Raw genomic sequence first — 21,379 nt, forward strand, 5'->3', positions numbered from 1 at the left:
TGCTGAACACACAGTCCTTCCCTCAACCTAAGTGTTTAGGTTTATCCTAGACCAGAAGGGTAAGTGCTCCACCTACTGGTCTGAAACCAGTCTGCTGTTAAATCAGAAGTCTGGAACATTTTGTCTCCCATTTTTCTGGATGATCAGTTCCTCCCTTGGCCTGTGTCTCGCTGCTAATTTTCTCTTTTTTTCATTGGTTATTTTTTCTTCATAAATGTATCAAGATTTGCCCTTTAGCTATGCCATCAAAATGAATCCTTTACTTCCATACCCTCGTCTTCTTCTGTTACACTTTTGGATAAATCTTCTGAGCTCTTACAACTACCTATGCCATGATTAACAGCAATATTAGGGCTACCTTATGGGGATAAAGAACATCTGCATTTTATACTTTGTACTGATACTTTTCTCAAAACAAGTCTTGTTCTTTCTTGAACTTGAAGGCATGTGTCAAGTTGTAGTGCTCTCACAGACATTCTACCATAAACCTCTGTTACAGTGCATTTCAGTTTTAAACCAGGGTCCAACCATCTCTATTTTGCTGCAAAGTGATGCAGAGCCAGATATTGATCAGCTTCTGCAGCTGCTTCCTCTTCCCAGTTTGATTTGTTCAGCCATTTATTTGGGCACGCTGCCTCTTCAGCATGAGTCTTTGTGTTGTGTGTGGAGATACTTCCTCATTATAATTTAAAAGAGGCTGCTCAGTTTCCTCCTCTGCAAAGATGTAGTTAGTTTCAAGGTTGATTGCTGTATTGTTTATGGAGCTGAGTCTGCTTTCCTAAATAATTTCAATAACTTATTCTGCTATCATGCATTTGTAAAAATCAACCTGTGAATGTTTTATACCAGGTCATGTATTTTACAGTCTCATTTCGGTTTCTCCAATGTTTGCTAATGTGTCTACTTCTTTCTGTAGTTCTCCTCTTCTCTTCTCTTTGGCAGCTCAAGGTGAGCAGCTTTCTCATCTTCAGCTCCCATTTCATTCCTCTTTCTCCTCATCTGCAGCTTGTTAGCCCACGACTAGCCTCTCATCAGTCTTCCTTTTCGCCTCATTTAAACCATGTGATTTTTACTCAGATTCATTTTGAGTTTTATTTCCCTGTAGACCAGATTTTTCTCCATTTTGGCAGGAGTTCCTCCTCCTCATCGACATCCTTGTTACTCTCCATTGTGTACTGAAGCATCACATTATGTTTCCAAAAAATAAATCGGTTCAGAATGTGACAGATCTATGGGCCTGATCATCTGCTATACGTGTACACATCCAAATTACAGTTATTATGTATATACAAATGTGTTAAATCCAGAATGATATTTTAGATTGTGTTAAAACTTCATTTCTGCACCAAAGACTGGCAGTGTTGAAACATAAATTACACTCAGTTGTTGCTTTGTATAGAAAACTGTGCATGAGTGTTTCAGTGCACAAAACTAAAGCATTTTTGCCTAATTTTACAGGGCTTTCAGCATTTCATTCAAGAAATGAAAACACTGTCGTAGTTTGAGCCTGATGTAAACTAAATTCATTCAGACAAATCATTCCAATTGCAATGATAATTTAATATTACAGTACTTCAAGGCAGGTCAATAATTTGGCAGACAATTCAACAAACTGAAAGACAGGGGACAGAGTCACCATTCCTGCAAAGTAATGGATCAAAGTATTATATAAGAGAATTGTCAATGAATCAGTCAGTCAGTTTTGGTCAGGGGTCCAGTCAGTCCAGAGTTTGTTCTCCCGACCCAGGCCTGGGATCGAGCGTGCACACACTTCACTATCACAGTAGCATTCTTCTCTCTGTATCACCTTCAGCCTAACTCTTTTTTTCTACAACTTTATTCGGCTGTTATGCCAATTCCCGCACTTGACTTCCTGTCTCCACTTTTAGGAGGCAACGCCCTGCAATGTGCCCAAAGTACAGGAAACAGCTTGGCCAAATTATATAAGCTCATTGTCCAGCTCACATGAACTTGAAAGTGAACACACACGCATTCTATTCTATTACATAGTCCATATTAGCTTGTAACTTAAACCACTACAACACAAAAATAGATGTAAATGGATCTGTTTAAAAAGTAAAAATACTTCATAGCAAAAGTAGGTAAAGCCCTCCTTTTGAAATTTTATATTTTGCTTTTTAGAAACCTCAGCAATAAAATGTGCTTAAAGTATCAAAATGTTAAAGTACTCATTCTGCAGAACTGGATCATTATTATTGATCTACAACCCCATATCAGAAAAAGTTGGGATGGTTGTAAAGTCAAAATTAGAACTGAAAATAGTGATTTCTCAATCATCTGTGTCCTGTATCACATTGGAATCAATACAGAAGCACATTATTTGATGTGATGCCTCATCAACTTTATTCTTTGTTCAAAACTCACTTCAATTCTGCAGCACATGCCAAAAAATTGTTGATACTGCTGCATTTCAGGGCTAGTAATGAGGTAAAACAATGAAATGATGATTCTATTTGAACCAGGTGATGACAAAATGACACCTGACACACTTAATCACTTGTGTCCTCAGTCCCTAAATGTCTTTTAAGTGTTGTGAAAAGGAACGGCAGCATCACACTGTGGTAAATGCTTTACTATCCCAACTTTTTTGGAATGTGTTGCAGGCATCAGAAATGGAGTGAGAGTTTATTTTGAACAAAGAATAAAGATGATGAGGTGTCACATCAAATAATGTGCTGCTGTATTGTTTTCAATGTAATACAGGACACAGATGATTTACACATTACTATTTTCTGTTTTAATTTTGATTTTACATACTGTCCCAACTTTTTCTGACAGGGGGTTGTATTAACTTATATTGCAAGCAGTACTTGGATTTAATTTTAACTACTATGTATAATAATGCTGGACAATTCCAACTCTAACTGATAAAACACACTGGAAGCGATTTTGGAGGCGTTTTCTTTGCGCACCTCACGCTGCAGATAGAATTCCAACAATTCTATGAGATGCACATCTCCCATAGAACCTTCTTGTTTTTTACACTTCATGCCTATTTTTTTCCCCTCTGCTGCATTTAGTGAAGCATAATCTCCACAGTCAGCTTTCAGCTTCTTTCTCTGTAACAAGTGAGGGAGATCAATAAAATCAATAAATCCATAGGCTACATAAAAATGTGATTTCTTCCTGACGAGCTTTCATGAAAACTGTTTTTGTCCAGTACACTTGTGTTGTTGGTTGGTTTATACTGTCCAGCCGCTGTCCTGCTATAGACAGCCAGCTGTTCTGGTGACTTTAAAGACACAAAACGTGCCACTCACCTCTCGCTTTCAGTGTGGATTGAATGGAACCACACTTCAATAGCACTTAGTCTCACTTCCAGTGTGTTTTACCAGTAATAATGCATCATACATCACATATTACATGTTTTCTGTGTAAAATCTTCAGTCATAAAATAAATGGAGTAAAAACAAAATGGAAATACTCAAAGTACAAATAGTGTTGTCAGTGAAGTATGCCATGTGTTTCAGAGTATCCCCTTTAAAAACAAAGCAGTTTAGTTCCACTTGATTGACTAACCCCACAATTCCATGACTTTGCAGGTGTGGACCGTTTCTATGACAACATTGAGGACATGATCGGGTACCGGCCGTTCCCTGTGCTCAAGTACTGCTGGTTGTTCATCACGCCGCTCATCTGTGGGGTGAGTACACCTGGGGTACATCTCACAATGTTGTGTCTCTGTCTGATTCTCTGATTAATGTTTGTTTCCTTTCATGCTTTTAATTTGTTTTTATCATGTTCACTTAGAACACAGACACTGTTTCTTTCTTTCCTGGCCTTTCATCTTTGCTGAATGATTCGTATTTTTCATTTTGCTACATCAGTAACTGTGCTTCAGCTTATATATAAGGAGGAAAGCAGAGGGCATGCTGTTGTCTTTAGCTGAAAATGTAGACTCATTGGTTTTAGATTTACAGACATGATCAGTACAGGAACAGAAAGTACAGTAGATGTATTCATTTGTTTTAGGAGTTAGTCATTTACAAGAAAAAAAATCATAGCCCAAGAAAGTTGGGGGTGGCATATGTTTATTCTTTTGCTGTACATCATTATATTTCAATCTATGTATTTTACCAGGAGAAAAACAGTAGAGGGATATGAAATGCCTAGTTATCTAGTAGGAAAACCCTAATTTCTTCACCACTTGATTCAAGTGTGATTTGAAACTGCACTTCATTTACAGTTAGCCTGAACATTTTCTGTTCCTTAGGTCACACTACTGTATATCATTGTGCAAACACAGCCGCTTAAGGTGTATGGTCATGAACTTGGCTCCTGGGGCGCCACATTGGGCGCTCTACTTGTCATCACTCCAATTATATGCATCCCAGTGTTCATTGTGGTCACACTGTGTAGGGTGAGTTAATCCAAACTCACATTTGGTTCAAATACGGGTTACGAAATTACACTATTTTTCTCAGCATTTACAGTACAGTACTATTACTGTATATTATATATGATATGTGTGTGACTAGCATTTTTTTCCTACCAACCAGAATCCCCACAAGATGACTACTCCATCCAGTGACCTGCGCCAGGCTCGATCAGACAAACCAGTGCTCACACTATGTAAACGCGTCATCTTCAAGGCACAGGGGCCTCTAACCAGAAGTATGGACGAATGCAATGAGAAGATGATGATGAAGGAACCCAGCAAGGTTTGATCCTTATTGATGACACCTATGGTGCATACATGCCATGACTGGACTCTACCTTTCAGGTGAACACAAAAGCCAGCAATTTGAATCTTTTGCAACATGTTATAAATGTTTACACATTTTATGAGTTAAGGAGATTCTTTTGTGTTTTTTATTTGTTAGTAATTTTGTCTTTATCTTACAAATTTTTATAATGAATAATAAAGAAAAAAAAAATAAATATAGCAATTTTTAAAAAGCATTTTAGGTGTATTATTTTCTTATCAGAACCTGGTGCCAATATTACCTGCAATGCAATTCAACAGTTCAGTCAGCCTTGTGTGAGTTATGCTAGTAGTGACTAATGTAGCTTTGAGCTACTAGCCTTAGGCAGATGTGAGGAGTCGGCTGCAGAGGTCTGCTAAGCTGACTTCTCTCTAACTCCACATCCTCTAGATACTTTCAAACATATAGTCATCAGCCTCAACAAACAACACTGTATACAAGAAATGTTTTTTTTTATTTTTGTTGTTGGTTTGTTAGTTGTTGTTTTTTTTAGAACATGAACAATATCTTAGTTTTATACCTGGTGCACACAGTGATGGTAACCTTTATTAATCCCAATAAGGGAATCAGTTTTTTAAATATTCCAGTGCATTGTATCTCCTATGAGTTTGTCCATATTCATTTCTGACCAACGAAGACAAACATTCAATACAGTGAACGGATCTCATGTTTTTGTTTTGTACCAAGAAAACTACAATATTCCTCAGTCTCTGTGTCTTCCTACCTTGTTTTCATCATACCCTTACTGTATCAAAGAATAACATTGTACATAGATTAGAATCCAGCTAATTGGCTGTTTGTATGTGTGAAGTCATAGCATATAATTGGTGTGATTGGTGAGCATGAACTTGTTCCATCCTAATGCCAAGCTCAGTCATCTGTGTAATCCAAACTGGCATTCAGTTAACAGATTCTGTCCAGTTGCCTCCCATGTGCTTATGGTAGAAGCTGCACGTTGCCTCAGGGTGAGTATAAAAGTATAGGTTTACCACTGGTGCAACACTTCCAATACTCATAATTAGAGTATCGACCCATCAGTCTTTACATAACCAGAGTTGCTGTAATGGTACACCATTCTATTGGCTTTTATACCAACAATTGATCAATAGCATACAAATACAGAAGACAACATAAACAAAACAAGGATGTTAAGAGTCATCATGGAAACAATAATTACATTAGATAATTTTGTGTCCTGTGAAGGGTAAAAATATTCATAAATATAGCAATTTTTAAAAAGCATTTTCTCGATTAAGAACTGTATAACTACTTGATTTACTTTACCCACAACTAATAGGTTTTTTTTACCCAGTGTTAGACACAAGCTGACATTTTACTCCTGTTTAGTGTTGCACTTCCATAAAGTTTGGGGGACTACGTCAGAGAGATTATGAAAAGAGTGGTCACAAGCACCAGAAGCCAATATATTGTCTTTTATTTCCTATGGCTAGGCTAACCCCCCCAAAGAAATCATCCTACATTTCCCATAATGCAACATGTTGCATTCCCATAATGCAAATTGTTCAGTACATCTCTAGTTGGTTGCTTGGTTTCCCCAGTGTACAAGTCTGGGCATTCCTCTCTGCACTGAAATGGATATAAACTACATTCCACTGTTTATGACTGGGTGTTTTGTTCTTAGGGTGCACCAGCGCCTGCCTCAGCATGTTTGCTGGGTTTGAAATACACAGGGATGTGGTGTTTGTCAGAGATTCTCCTGAGCTTTTACTCCAGTGTATGGAATGACAGTGTCGTGTCTTTTTCTTTATTTCTGTTTCTCTGTGTGTGTTATTATTCTGTGTTTATTTTAGACAAGAGAAAATTCTTAGTTATTTGATACACTAAGGATCTATCCGATCCATCTGAGAGCACTGTGAATTCAAACTCTAAGATGTTTTTTGTCTTTCCAGTAAAGTTTATGTCACATATCATGCACATATTTTTTTTTTTTTTTTTTTGCTGTTTTTCATTGCCTTTTGCTTTTATCAATACATCAACTTTTCCAACAAGTGTAAAAGTGTTTTGCAATATTTTTTTTTTATTTTTTATTTGTGGCATTGTCATTCAGTTTTTAAAGTGGCCATGGCATGTTCGTTTCCAGCCATTTAATGTTTAATATTGGGTACCTCTAGATTACCTTTGCACCCATCATAACCACAAATAGTCTGTAATTATATCAGAACAATAAAACCAAAGAGCCTCTCCCTAAAACTAGGGGATCGTTCCTGATTGTGCATAACTCCTGCTGCCAGAGTTGTGTCGAAATCCTACCTGGCATGTTCGAGCCAGAATATGAAAGTGGACATCATGATGAACTGCAACAGTATTAATTAATTTGAATTTGTCCTCCACAGATATGTAAACAACGGTTTATGTACCAATGAAAAGAGATGTATAACACTAAACAAAACGGGTAATTGAGAAACCCCGTATTTTAACTGGCATTATGCAGACATAGCAACTTCTTCAGCCTTACAACAATTCTCTGTACAGAAACAACATATTAACAGATATGCAACGTGTTTTTTTTTTTTTTACTTAGTGTTAAGTCCCACTGAGTAGTGGAAACGTCACTCCCTTTTGAGTAGCTCCAAGGTCGGTAAATCCAACCAGTTGTCACTGCGTCTTCCAACACACGATCACATACAGTCCCAAAGTAGTGAAATTAATTCTAACAGGTAGCGTTGCACTGACAATAACATCATGATTTGTTACAATTCTCTCACCAACCCTCAACAGATCTTGTGTGGCAGACACATTCCAGAGGAATCCACCACTGATGATATCCACAAAACTGTGTGCAGTTGAAAATTTCTGCTTCTAAAATGGCAACGGTGTATGTCAGGCAAGCTCACATGAATATGCAACTGCCTGGAGATTATGACCATTCAGGGATATCCTTAAATTATCATGTCTGACTTTACATTGTTGGAAAAAAAGGTCTGGTGAGAGAGAATTTGCGAGACGTATAAACTGAGTTGCTTCTGCATAGAGGTACTAGAACATAGGTACATCTCATTTTTGAGCTTTAAGTCACATCTAAGATGATAATTCACTGTCATAACATTGTAGATAAGTCAAAAACAAAGAAAAGCATGCCATGGGCTCTTTAATGTGCAAATCTGAAATGTGCAAAATAAATAAACAAATGAATTACAATTTTAAAAAAATTGTGTTTAGAAATTTTTACTATTTTTACTAACTTTTTCTTAACTTTTTACTATTTTTACTGAATACATGTCAGTGAATGATTGTGCTGGCATAACATGTATGACTCATTGTTGCATTTATGTCTGTCATTACATGTCTTCATCACTGTTTAACCTCTGATTGTTTGCTGCGTTCAGCAAAAATTCGAAAAGGACGAAAGGTGAGACAAAGGTTCTTATATTTCAGTCAGCCGTTTGATCAAAATCACCATAGATGAAGGCAACCCTGAATGCATCACATTAACAGTCTGCAAAAAGTTCCTCACAGCATGGATTGTATTTCTGCTTGATTGCTTCTTTAGGGTTTTTTTGGTGACCATGCCTTGATGTGATTTACAGTATTTTGGGGCATATAAAGGACAGTGGCTTTGTATTTAACAAGGTCATGTGGATTTGAGACATTTACAATGATAAACATGACTCAGGGGTAATAGAAGGAGAGCAGAATGAAATGGAGAAAGGGGCTGTTGATAAATCTCTAGGGAGGAATAGCACACTCTGCAGCGATGCCAATAGAGCTGCTAGATTCATGCATCAAGCAATCTATAAATGAAGACATCTCAATGCCTTCTGTCACTTCTTTTATCTCTTTGTTTCAGTTTTTCATTTGATCTCCAGCAAAGGAACAATCTTCCTTGGCTTCTTAGTTATTTTCCCTTTTCTATATATCTTTTCATCTCATTCCTTATCCAACCAGACACCACTGCAACATTCTGCTTCTACTTTTTCCTCATTTTTGCGGTGACTTCTCTGCCTCTGTCTTCCTCATTATCTTTTTTTTTTCACCTGTTCACTGTCATTAACATCATGCTCCCTCTGATGTGCGTCTTGTCTTGTGGAAATTTATGTGATGTACGCTGGCCTACGGCATTACTGGCTGAAAATGTTAGTATGGTAATATTAGTTTCCCATATATGCATGCCAATAGCCTCTGGGTGTTCCTTGCTTTGTAAAACTCCCCACACCGATTCACAGATTATGACGTGCTGTGAATTAAAGGCAGCTCACAAGGAGGCCTCAAAGACACCGGTTTCCCACTTTTGTTATTGACAACAGAACGCCTGCAGAACAACCCATTTGGCAACATCACTATTAACTTACAGCACAGCATTTTTGTACTGTCAACAAAAATGGAATATATTACACTCTCCTGTCAACTACAATAAATCTAGAGCAACTTATGTTACCCTTGGAGACATTAGTTCAAAGACACATTGAGAATATACAGAATTTAACATTTTCAAAACTACACACATGCTTTAAATGCGAGACATTATTCCGCTTCTTGAGAAATTACTTGGATGTTGCTCCTGGCACGCATTACACAGTGACAGGATGGGAGCTCATGCAAACAAATGACTCTGTTGCTAAAGTTGATCTCTGGGCATGCAGACTCAGGAAATCTCAGAATATATATCCAGTTAAGTTTTTGTTGAAAAGTAACAAGATATTATGATGGATTCGTTGCTGCCGTACCTCACAAATGGAGCAACAAAGTTTTATATACAGTAAATAACATGTCCAGATACAGTATGTTGAAATACACATTAAGGTTGTTATAAGAATGGCGTTAGATAAAACACCATATGATGAAAGGCTTTGGGTTTGTTTGTGCTGGTGTATTCTTTCTATTTCACTCTAAATTTGGTCTCAGAGCTTTAATGATTTAAATCTGCTACACAGAAGATCTTAAATTGTAATCATAACTTCTGTAAGACCTCTCCAGTTTGTACCCTATTGTTTCTACCCTATAGTTGTCTCTCTCCTAAACTTCAATGCAGTTTTCCCCTCTATCATTTGTTTAGCTTTTTTTATGTCCTAAGGAGAAAATGACCAATTAAATGTAGACATAATTTTCAGAATTTGTTCAAGACTTTCTACCTTTGTCATTCTGCTTCTGTCATTTACATAATCACTCCCTATTGTTCTCGGTCATGGCTCATAATTAGACTCCACTGATCAAGGGATGAAACAGACTGATGAAAACCAGCTTTGACAACTCCAATCCACCCTGCTATCATCATTTGGATCCACATACACAATAAACCGCACCAGATTACAATGTGCTTACAGTGCTCCTAATAGTAATGACTCACTTTGTGTGTAATTAAGCTTCTAATATGATATCACCTCTCTGTTTTGAAGCCCCATATCTACCGAGCATCTGCAAAACCCAGCATACCAATGGACATTGAGTACTGTGCTGCCGGGGCATTGTGGGAATGTTCATTAGTCTTTCTAATTGGCTGGTGATAGAGTATCTGGAGCAGATATTAACCTTAGGAGGTTACTTGCCCCAGGAGAAACAAAAGGGGTTTATGTCTCATATCTAATTCCATTAATATGACCGGAGCCTAGAGTAGGCCTCATTAAAAGACAACATACTGTAGATAACTTCACTGTACTGTGAGTGTAACATTGTAATGTTAGGCCACAGGTGCACTTGGTATCTGGATTAACCAATTAGAAAATGGCCTAGCAAGCATTAAAACATTCCAGTATACATTATGAAAGGATGGATGTACTATTATTGAAGTAGATGTCTGGATGTAGTTGAAGTATTGGCTGCTGTATGTAGCTGTATGGGAAAGGATTTTTTAAAATTATACATAATGGTATATGCTACCAGTCAAACATTTGGGTACCTAAAAGATATAGATATGATACTGGCATGACTGCATTTGTGTTCATACATTTCCAGGGTCTTTGTCAGCAGTTGTCACTTGTTTCATTTACCAAAACTCTGCAAGCTGTTTCACTTATCACCCCCTTCTCTGTTGGGAAATACCATGGTAATAGTGCTGGCAAGAGCTGACCTCTGCACACATGCACACAATACACAAACACACACAGATTGCTGCTGCTAATGCTAAGGATCCTCACCAGAACTGGGTGATAGATAGACTATATCCCCCACGGCCTCGGGGCCTCGTTATTCAGAACTGAGAAGTAATCAAAGCAGACACACAGGTCGAACTTTATTATCAACCACTCAATATGAGCTGCAGGAACAACCACAGGTCCTCCACAGTACAGTAGACAGCAAAGAGGTGCAAAATCCTAAACAGCTTTGTGGGCAGCAGATACTTTGTGGCTTCCCCTAGGCCTGGAGAATCGACCTTTTGCATCTGACATGAAGGAAATAATTTAACTTTTTGGATGTTAAGTTGAAGTGAAGTTTCAGGATTTTATGCTGCTAGTGTGGCAAACTGAAACTGATGACCTGATGAAGGACTCGGAAATCTGTCAGGTAGGATGCACCTTGTTCCAGCTCTCCCTTCCTTTGCTTGTGTTTATAAATGAAATGGTTAATAAAGTTAGCTTTAGATCAACAGACCATTAAAAGTAATCCTCATCAGTTTGAATTCATTAATTAGATGAAACAGTTTAATAGTTAATAGTTAACTTACTGTACTTAACAGACTAATATCAAATGTTTTGAAATCTCCGCTTTCAAGATCCACTGTAACATGCTCTGGACCCAGATTTACAAATAGCTAACCAGTAGGTGGCTTTGATCAGCTGACGTCTTCATTATCATGCATTTCGCATTTAAACCAGAAAATGTGTTTTCTTTGTTGCATCTTAATCATTCTTCATATTTTCCTGTGCAGGAAAACTAGATTTTTTGCTTTATTTACTTAGAGATTTATATGGTAGTCATAAGCTTTACTTTGAGAGCCAGTTGCCCTAGTTTATTAAAGCGCCGTCAAAGCCCATATAAACACCTCAACATCAGTAAATTGTAGTTTAAGTACTATTTCCCTCCACTAAAATACTATCAAACACAAGTAAAAGCTTGACATGTGGCTCATAAATAATTGCTGTAAAACACGTTGTGTTCTTCCACAGCTTCTCTGTACACTGAGTGTCAACACACTGTCCTGAAACGGTCCAGTTAAGATTCATACCCCGTGTAAGAGGCTCAGTGGGACCTGTGAGGACTACCTGTCTTTCTGACCCCACTGGTCTGTAGTATTTCCACAATGGGGAAGACTGGGCAGAGTACAATGGACTCCCCAACAGAGGTCAAACAAGCAGTTCCCTTTGAGGAGTTGGAGCCTGTGGTGCCCCCCGCAGACAAAAGAAAGAAAAACGAAGAGCCACCTGAGAGAGGAAGCTGGAAGGGGAAGTTTGATTTCCTGTTGTCATGTGTGGGATACGCCATTGGTTTAGGAAATGTCTGGAGGTTCCCTTATCTGTGTGGCAAGAATGGAGGAGGTCAGTGCATGTTGTGAGACTGACAGAACCAAAACATTTTGTAGTGGGTCCAATCAGTCTATTATACTGCTAAATGTGCCACTTGTCTTACTGTCTTTATGACATTTGTGTTTATAGTTGTAAAAATGCTTTTATGTTGTCACCTTCTGAAAAAGGTTTCATCAAAGCAATACTTTTGCTTGGTCAATTAAAGAAAAATGAAATATTTGGTATTTTAATACCCCATATAATACACCATAGCAGTGGTGGAAAGAAAATACATTTACTCAAGTACTGTTCTTAAGTACAATTTTGAGATGTCTGTACTTTACTTGCATATTTTGATTTTGTGCTACTTCATACATTGACTTCACATAGTCTTAGAGGAAAATATTGAACTTTTTACTCCTCTATGTTTATTTATAACTTTAGCTACTAGTTATTTTTCAGAACCAGACTGACACCACTATAGTGCCCTTGAGCAAGGCCCTTAACCCCAAACTGCTGCAGTGAAGTTGTTCAGTGGCCACAGGTCAGTCTGTGGTTGTACTGGGCAGCTTCCTGTTGTGAGTGTGTAGCTGTGTGAGTGTGAACAGGACACCCCTACAAAAGAGAGGTGATGTCTGAGTGGACCTACCCTGAATAAATAAAGGTTGTTTTTTTTAAATTATGGTATAATCATAAGACTTTATTGATCTCCAGTGGGAAAGTCACAAGCTACCCAGCAGTAATTAAATTTATATGCTAGTTAAAACTAGCTCCCCCTTTACCAGCTGCAACATTAAAGTGATGAACATAATAATGCAGCAGTAATTGTAATCAAATCATATTTATTAATATTAAATGTGCCAATCTGTTTAGTGAGTACTGTTACTTTTATTACTTTAAGTATGTTTTGATGCTAATACTTTTGCTATTTTACTTTAACATTTGAGTGCAAGACTTTTATTTGTATTTTTACACTAGTTTATTGTTACTTTTATTATACCATAGTAGGAATGATAATACCGGTACTCCAATAACTCATTTGGTAGCAGGGACATTTCAAAACCAATTTTTCCTTTTACCCAAAGCAGTAAGATGAAAATGTTTCATAGGTTATTTGACTGAAATTGCATTATAAGAGTGCGCTTTATAGGATCAAGATACTGTATTTAGCAGCACATTAACATTTAAGGAAACCTTTAAGTCAGTAATGAAATTATCTCTGGGCAGGTATTCTGTAGGAGCCTGGTGTCTCCTGCATGTGAATTGCACAATATTTGAAACAAGACTGTTCTCTAGCATTTTTCATTAAATGCTCATAATAAAGTAGATCTTCAGGCATGGAGCTGTTTTTGATAAGACTGAATAAAAGGATTTGTGATTCTTACTTTAATATTACGGTGATATCTCTTTTCCAGTCTAAAACAAAGAAAAAGAAACTTAATTTGTTAAACATAAATATAAAGTTTTCATAGAGTGTCTAATGTGGTAAACCAAATCACTCTCTGTGACAGTTACGTTATATAAAGTTACTGTATATTAATAGATTAATTATAGCATAGTTACATCAGTATGACTACTTCCCTGACATAATGATAAGTAGCATTCTGTACATGAAACCTCCTGCGGTCTCTTTATCTACACATTTTGTTTATCTGCTTTGTCGTGATCCATCAGGGGCCTTCCTGATCCCATACTTTATGACCCTGGTGTTTGCTGGGATACCTCTCTTCCTTCTGGAGACATCTCTGGGACAGTTCACCTCAGTGGGAGGGCTGGGAGTGTGGAAACTCATCCCTATGATGAAGGGTAAGTTGCTGACGAATAGGAAAATATGGATGTATTGGATATGTTATGAGATTTTGATTTGCACATGTACAGTAAGTTGAGTGTTAGAGCATCTTTCTGAGCATTGCCAAGTACACCACTGCCTCTAAGCCTGAACATGTAACTTACATGTAACTTTGCATGTTAGCTGACATACTGTATAAACACTGACGTGTAGGCCTGTTCCACCTTCAGGCGTTGGTCTGGCGGCAGTGGTGCTGTCCTTCTGGCTCAACATCTACTACATTATCATCATTGCCTGGGCACTCTACTACTTATTCAACTCATTTGATTTGGTATGTTTCATAAACTATTATGTCAACTGTAAGCCTGCAGCAACAGATTATTATTATTATTATTATTATTAATATTTTTATGGCCACTTGGGGGCAGTGGAAACTATATGTGAACACAACATTGACATATCATCACCTCTGGAGTTAATATGGCAAACTTGTTTATTTACACATTTATGCTAAAATACCGAGAGATTATTTTGTCATATTTTTCTATTGCAACCTCTTTGGTTTATGCATATGTCTGTGTATGCAGGAGCTGCCTTGGCAAAACTGTAATAACCCCTGGAATACAGAGAAATGCTTTTCCAACTATAGCCTGACAGACACCAGCAACTTGACCAGTGCTGTCACTGAGTTCTGGGAGTAAGTCAGTGAGATGTGTTCCTTCCATATCTGTGTGTGCATGTGCACAAGATGCTCACTATAAGTGCTGAAGCTATTTCTGAATTCGTTGTGTGTGCGTTCCTGTAGACGTAACATGCACCAGCTGACCAGTGGACTGGAGGAGCCAGGAGAGCTACGTTGGCCCTTAGTGGGTACTCTGGCGCTATCGTGGGTCCTTGTCTACTTTTCAATCTGGAAAGGAGTGGAGTGGACGGGGAAGGTCATACTTTGTGCTAAAATTTCTTTCCATTCTCTCCCTCTGTGTTCTCAGAACTCTTCACCTCAAACTGCTTTTGCTACACTGCACGAAGTCTCTTTTTCTTCCTCATGCATATTTATGCTTTAGTCATACAAATGTGATTAGACACAGAGCTGCTCAGTAGGTAGAACTGATATTGAGTTCATTCTTAATGAGAGGTGCTAAATAAAGAAACAAACATTATAAAGGGTATTAATATATTTTAATAATTACTGGTGTTTGAGTTTTTGTTAAATCATTTATATGTACAGAGTTGCCGTGGTATGAGAATCTTAATTGTGTAATGATATTTATTGATACCAAAGTTGTACTGACAAGTGAAAGCCTGACAGATGGAGTTTAAAAATTACTGTTTAAGCTCACCTCCTGTGTCTGGTTTTCCAGTATTTATTTGTATTTGTCTACAAATCACATTGAAAGGTTTGATGGATCTCTGAATGTGAGCAGTCTGTTTTAATCTTAGTCTGATTTTCTTTAAGCACTTTATGATTTCATGATGCCTCATAGTGGCATATTTTGGTTCATTCTGGTGTTGATACAGGCGTCTTATCTATCTCTGTTTATATGTGCTGTCATCCTGCTGTTTACACCCTATCTCTCTCTCAGCATTTCACTCAGGTGGAGAAATAGAAGATGTTTTGTATGTACTTAATCCCAAATGTTTTGGAGTTGATAGGAAAAAAGAGTTGGGTGGCATGCTGGAACAATGATCAGTGCTGTCACCTCACAGAAAGAAAGTTCCAGGTTTGAGCCCTGGCCGACCCAGTGCCTTTCTGTGCTGAGTTTGCATGTCCTCCCTGTGCCTGTGTAGGTTCTCTCCGGGTACTCCAGTTTCCTCCCACAGACCAAAGACATCTAGCTTAGGTTGACTGGAGACTCTAAATAGCCCCTAGGAGTGAGTGTGGTGTGTGTAGTTGTCTGTCTCTAAGTGTCAGCCCTGTGATAGACTGGTGCCCTGTTCAGGGTGTACCCCGCCTCTCACCCAATGTCAGCTGGGATTCCCCCCACCACCGCTCCTCCACGACCATTGTCAGTCTAAGCATTATAGATAATGACGGGTGGATAGACAGAGGAAAAGAGTTTTAAAAAAGGAAAAACTGTCTGATATTTTGAAATTACAGCAAACTGAAGGCAAGTATGTGAAAACTACATTTACACACTGACATTTTTAATGTGCAGCATCTGAAAACAGTGAGAAAAATTTAATTTTGGCTTTGACAGGAGTTATTTTAATTAAGTTAATTTGAATACCTAAAAACAAGGTTGATTCTCTCTCTCTTTCTTTTAGGTGGTGTACTTCTCAGCCACCTATCCCTACTTCATGTTGTTCATCCTGTTCTTTCGTGGGGTCACTCTGCCCGGAGCCGTAGATGGGATCCTCTTCTATGTTACCCCAGATTTCAATAAGCTAATCCGGTCTGAGGTAGACAGTGTGAAAACATCCCATTACACAAACACAGTCATCAACTTGGTTACATACAGTATGTGCGTCTGTCATTTCACAGGTGTGGCTGGATGCAGCAACTCAAATCTTTTTTTCTTACGGCCTGGGCCTGGGCTCGCTCATCGCACTGGGAAGCTACAACACTTACAACAACGATGTGTACAGGTAGGGACAGGAAGCCACACTTGTTATACCCCATCTTTTGAAAGCCTTCTTTTCATTTCATTCTGTTATTTTCTCTTCAGGGACTCCATCATAGTGTGCTGCATCAACTCCTGCACCAGCATGTTTGCTGGTTTTGTCATCTTTTCCATTGTGGGCTTCATGTCCTACATCACTAAGAAACCTGTACAGGAGTTAGCAGCATCAGGTATAGACAGTCAGTATTGTCTCTGTGTATAATATATGAGCTCAAACTGACTGAAATAAGCTACAAATGTTGACTTTTAGGTCCAGGGCTGGCATTTTTAGCTTATCCTCAAGCCGTCACCCAGCTGCCAATGTCTTCTCTGTGGGCTGTCCTCTTCTTCTCTATGCTCTTGATGCTGGGCCTAGACAGTCAAGTATGAACAGTTCACACAGTAATATTTTGCATTTACTGAGCTGACAGTTTTCTGAGTCTGTCTTTACTGCTGTTTCCTGATACTACCTAAATTACATGATGCAAATTTCAAGTAATTACTGTTATCGCATGTTAAAGGTGAATTCTGCCTATGTGTAACTGCGTACAGTGCATTAGCAAGCAATCAGCTCAACATGCCCGACATTCTGACTGAAATTTCAGTGGTTGAGTTGCACTGTGGGTAATGTAGGCTCTGGATTTTGAGCAGGAACACAAATGCAGACAATACCTTTGGTCCTGTTGCATTGGTATCAATAGATTTTGTTGAGTCAGACAATATCCGATGCTAACTAGGTGAAGTACTATATGTTAATAATAGACTACAGTACATTCTGACCCCTGTTTCTCAATAATGTTGTGTATTAGTTTTGTACCGTGGAAGGCTTCATCACAGCTCTAATGGATGAATACCCCCTGGTGCTGAGGAAGAGGAAGAAGGTGTTCATCTTTGCTGTCTGCTTCATCTCCTTCATCATTGGCTTGTCCAACATTACACAGGTGCTGCATAAACATCTCTTTGTAGATTGCATGCCCTGTTGATGATGCATAATATAAAACACATTTAGAACTCATTTATAGTAAAGAGCAAAAAGTATGCAGGGTATGTTTAAATTACTGCAGTGGGATGTCCCTGTGTGTGACTGCGTATTACACAAAGATTGTTTTAAACCCACAGCACATACATTCTTCTGACAAAAAAACACCCTAACCCTCCTGCATTATACCTAATTACAAAACAATCTGGCAACAACCTGCAGTGTACATTCACCAAGCTTATTTTATTTAGTAAGGAAAGAATATAAATATTCAGCTTCTACAGCAGATGTGTGTGTGTGTGTTGAAATCTCCCAGGGTGGGCTGTACGTGTTCAAGCTGTTTGATTACTACTCCGCCAGTGGCATGTGTCTCCTCTTCCTTGTCTTCTTCGAAACTATTTCCATATCCTGGTTTTACGGTAAGTCTTGTTTTTAACTGCCTATGCTGTTTAAATGAGAACAAATACTGTAGCGGGAAATCAAGTAAACCTGAAAGGAGTTGAGACAATCTGGATAAAAAGGACTGTGCTATGCCAATGAATCAAGCTTGTAGATTTCCTACAGTACTGTATATATGTACCTATCCCGCAGGAATTACATCTATCTGCTCGACTTTCTGTGATAAGACTCTCACTCTAGTTGGCTGTCTCTCACTTTCACCCCACAAGGCTTTGTCCTTGTAGTTATTATCTCCACATTAACATACACTTCCTTATTGTCCTCTTCTCTTTATGGCACAGGAGCTGAAAGGTTTTATAAGAACATTGAAGACATGATCGGTTATCGGCCGTGTGGCTTTTGGAGGCTCTGTTGGTTGTTCTTCACTCCACTCATCTGCCTGGTAGGAACCTGATTATCAATTTAACTTCCATGACTTGCATTTTTCTAAGCTGAACTCTAGGTTGTGCTTCCTTCCCCCTCATGGAGATCTACAGTATGAACCCATTATGCTGTAGCAGGTGCCAGTAAGTGGAGGAGTGTGTGTCCCTAACGGTAATCATGGCTTTGTCCTTAGCTCTACTACTGTAGTGTTAAAGAAATATAATGTTAAAAGAAGCTATACAAATGGAAAATTAAATGTGTCCTGCCAGGTACAATTCACTCCCAGTATTTGATGATTTGCAGGTTCAAAGACATCTTGACATTTAGTTGCATGGAGTCAGGCTGTCAATGCCTCATCAATCTAGACCTTTGTGTTACTGCTACATGTTGAAATATAACCATTTAAACACTGTTCCAAACATCGAACTGGCCAGAGAGCAAATAACATAATCTTATATTGTAGGGGGTGTTTACATTCAGTGCCATTGAGATGACTCCTCTGACCTTGGGGAAGTATATATACCCACTATGGGGCCAAGTGATCGGCTGGTTCATGGCTTTGTCATCCATGGTGCTGATCCCTGGCTATGTCATCTACATGTTCTACACCACTAAGGGCAGCATCAAACAGGTACTAACCTGTCATATGACTCACTGGTTTCTCTGTTTTTAATGTGCTGCCATTCCAGTTAAAAAGAAGTTTATCGAGGACGTAGAGCTGGTGCCAGGAATGTCAAAAAGAGAATAAATAAAATAAATAAAGTAGAACAGGTGATGCTTCAGAGATACTTTTGGACATTTAAGACTAATCTAAAACTGATGTAACTCTTTTTACTGACCAGCGCTGGTGGAACATGACAACTGCCCAGGAGGATCAAAAGCCATCAGGTCATGAAGAATTTACACACACAGGGAGCATGGCTGATGCATGTAACTAGCCAGGGTTGCTCAGATTGAAATAATCTGACTGCCAAAACACTGTCTACCCTGAATTTACAATGAAATCTGACAACTGGGCAGATGGAGTCTTGTCCAGTATTTTACTATGATGCTTTCTTCCATATTGAATTGTGCAGAAAAAAGTCAGTTGAATAAAAGAAGAACACGAGGAGGCACTTCAGAGAATTTAGGGCATAGAATATAGCATTTTGCAACAAAAGGTCTGACCACAAACACAATGTGTTAGATCATCAGTGAACCCATGTACATACTGTATATACATGTTCAATATACCAAAATGACAGTGAAGTCAACACCCTACTTGTAAATCTCTGCCACTCAATAAAATCATTGCCGTTGTTTGTAAGTTGAATGCAGTTGTAAAGAGGAATTAAATAATCTGGTAAATTGATTATAAGCATAAAAATTTCATGTATCAAAGATGATTTACTTATGGTGCAGCTCAAAGAACCAACCTCTGTAATATTTTGGTCCACAGCAGGACAGGAAATATCACTTTTTCCACAAGATTTTTCTGGGTCATGCTATATTTGTTGTCTTTGCTGGTCCAGACCTACAGAAATGAAATGCAAAAAAATCATTCGTAACTATAATGTGAACGTGATTAAACTTGTGCAGGCTATTTACCATAGATGATTTCTCAAGCAGCATAACTTTGAGATACTCGACAGTAGTAACCCTCATGGCATCTTGTGTAATTTGGGAAACAGAAAAAAATGTAAATATAACTGTGTCATCGTATTTATCCTATTGAGTATATAGGCTCTTTTTTATTTATTAAATTAGTGTTTTCATACAGTAGACAATGAGAAAGAACATGCAGGTTTTGTCACTTTGGAAGATGTGTAATATGACATGTAGGTTTGTCCTGACATTACTCATTAAATGTATGCAAAAATAAGTTTCATCTGGTTTTTGTACATTATTTTCTAAACATCTACAATTTCTGTGGTTTAAATTCAGCTCTGCCAAATTCTTCTTCTCTTTTGTATGCAGGATTGTTCTGACAGCCACTATTCGCAGGTTGTGTCTTCAGGGCAGGACTTTTTTGTGACATACCTATAAAATGCTCCTATTGTAGCAAAAACTACAGAAATAAAGCAACTGCTAAACTTCAGATTTTTGGTCACTTGGTTGCAGTGGAAATAAAGTTGACTACACATCACATCTAGCAGGTACACGCCAATGGTGTAAAAAACCAAACAAACAAAAAAGCCAGATTGTTCGAAGTTCCTGAGGCTTTGCAGGTATTTATTGGATCTGGCCTTCATGACAGATGCTCTGAGAGTTGTAGTTTCTAGTGGATGCCAGTCACCACATTCAGCAGACTGTTGATGTACTGACAGCACGTGGGGGTAAATACACACAGAATTACAAATAGTGCACATCCCTGGGGCTGTTTTTTGTGTGTTTATCAGGCTGTAACTACCAGAATCAGAGTTTGTCCAGGCGCTGAAATCCCTGGTTTTTCTTGCGCTAATGATTCAGACAGCAAGACATGCAACAGGTTGCGTTTTGTGGATCTTAAAAAGCACACTCTGGAGAAATTCCACCAAAGACCTTTACATCTTGGAATAAATGAGGTCATCACCTATCCACATTACGGGCTTCTCAACCAAGCTCAAAGGCAGCTGATCGAGGCCTCTGTGGGCATTTTTGTTTTAAGGTAAGGGCTGATACCAATTATATATATTATAGCACTGAATAGACAAGGCAATCTGAGAGAGATTAGTGACTGCAAAGTGGTGGTTGGAGAAAGTGTAGCCAGACAGCATCGGATGGTGGTGTGTAGGATGACTCTGGTGGTCAGGAAGAAGAGGAGAGGAAAGACAAAAAAGAAGACCAAGTGGTGGAAGTTGCAAAAGAAAGAATGTCATGAGGAACTCAGACAGAAGTTGAGACAGGCTTTGGGTGGTCAGGAAGAACTTCCAGATGACTGGGAAACTACAGCAGAAGTGATCAGGGAGACAGGTAGGAAGGTGCTAGGTGTGTCATCTGGAAGGAGGAAAGAAGATAAGGAAACATGGTGGTGGAACAAGGAAGTACAGGACAGCATTCAGAGGAAGAGGCTAGCTAAAAAGAAGTGGGACGTAGAAAGGACTGAA

The 21,379-nt window shown here is 38.5% G+C and overlaps 2 protein-coding genes across 2 annotated transcripts in view; both read left to right on the forward strand.

Annotated features, from left to right (window-relative positions):
- The window catches only part of LOC109959787 (sodium- and chloride-dependent GABA transporter 2-like), a 24,593-nt gene extending 12,769 nt beyond the window's left edge, over positions 1–11,824 (forward strand). Inside the window, exons 15-18 of the mRNA XM_020599436.1 lie at positions 3,564–3,664; positions 4,235–4,381; positions 4,521–4,682; positions 11,789–11,824. Coding sequence (XP_020455092.1) covers positions 3,564–3,664; positions 4,235–4,381; positions 4,521–4,682; positions 11,789–11,824 — 446 coding nt within the window. The remainder of the gene's footprint in view (positions 1–3,563; positions 3,665–4,234; positions 4,382–4,520; positions 4,683–11,788) is intronic.
- Positions 11,825–11,866: 42 nt separating this feature from the next.
- On the forward strand, positions 11,867–19,507 carry slc6a1l (solute carrier family 6 member 1, like). Its single transcript, XM_020599550.1, has 14 exons — positions 11,867–12,157; positions 13,799–13,930; positions 14,144–14,244; positions 14,501–14,610; positions 14,719–14,851; positions 16,179–16,313; positions 16,396–16,499; positions 16,580–16,704; positions 16,785–16,897; positions 17,323–17,454; positions 17,809–17,911; positions 18,233–18,333; positions 18,778–18,945; positions 19,157–19,507. Exons 1-14 carry the CDS (start codon positions 11,923–11,925, stop codon positions 19,250–19,252), a joined length of 1,788 nt encoding a protein of 595 aa, XP_020455206.1. The 5' UTR covers positions 11,867–11,922; the 3' UTR covers positions 19,253–19,507.
- The last annotated feature ends 1,872 nt before the right edge of the window (positions 19,508–21,379 follow it).

This window comes from Monopterus albus, unplaced genomic scaffold (genome assembly GCF_001952655.1).
Source record: "Monopterus albus unplaced genomic scaffold, M_albus_1.0 scaffold41.1, whole genome shotgun sequence".
NCBI classification, from domain to species: Eukaryota; Metazoa; Chordata; class Actinopteri; order Synbranchiformes; family Synbranchidae; genus Monopterus; species Monopterus albus.

Coding starts and splice junctions, on each gene's coding strand:
- slc6a1l (XM_020599550.1), top strand. CDS start 11,923: ATGGGGAAGACTGGGCAGAGTACAATGGACTCCCCAACAGAGGTCAAA. Junction 16,500..16,579: donor TACAACAACGATGTGTACAG/GTAGGGACAGGA, acceptor TTTTCTCTTCAG/GGACTCCATCATAGTGTGCT. Junction 17,912..18,232: donor TTCCATATCCTGGTTTTACG/GTAAGTCTTGTT, acceptor TTTATGGCACAG/GAGCTGAAAGGTTTTATAAG.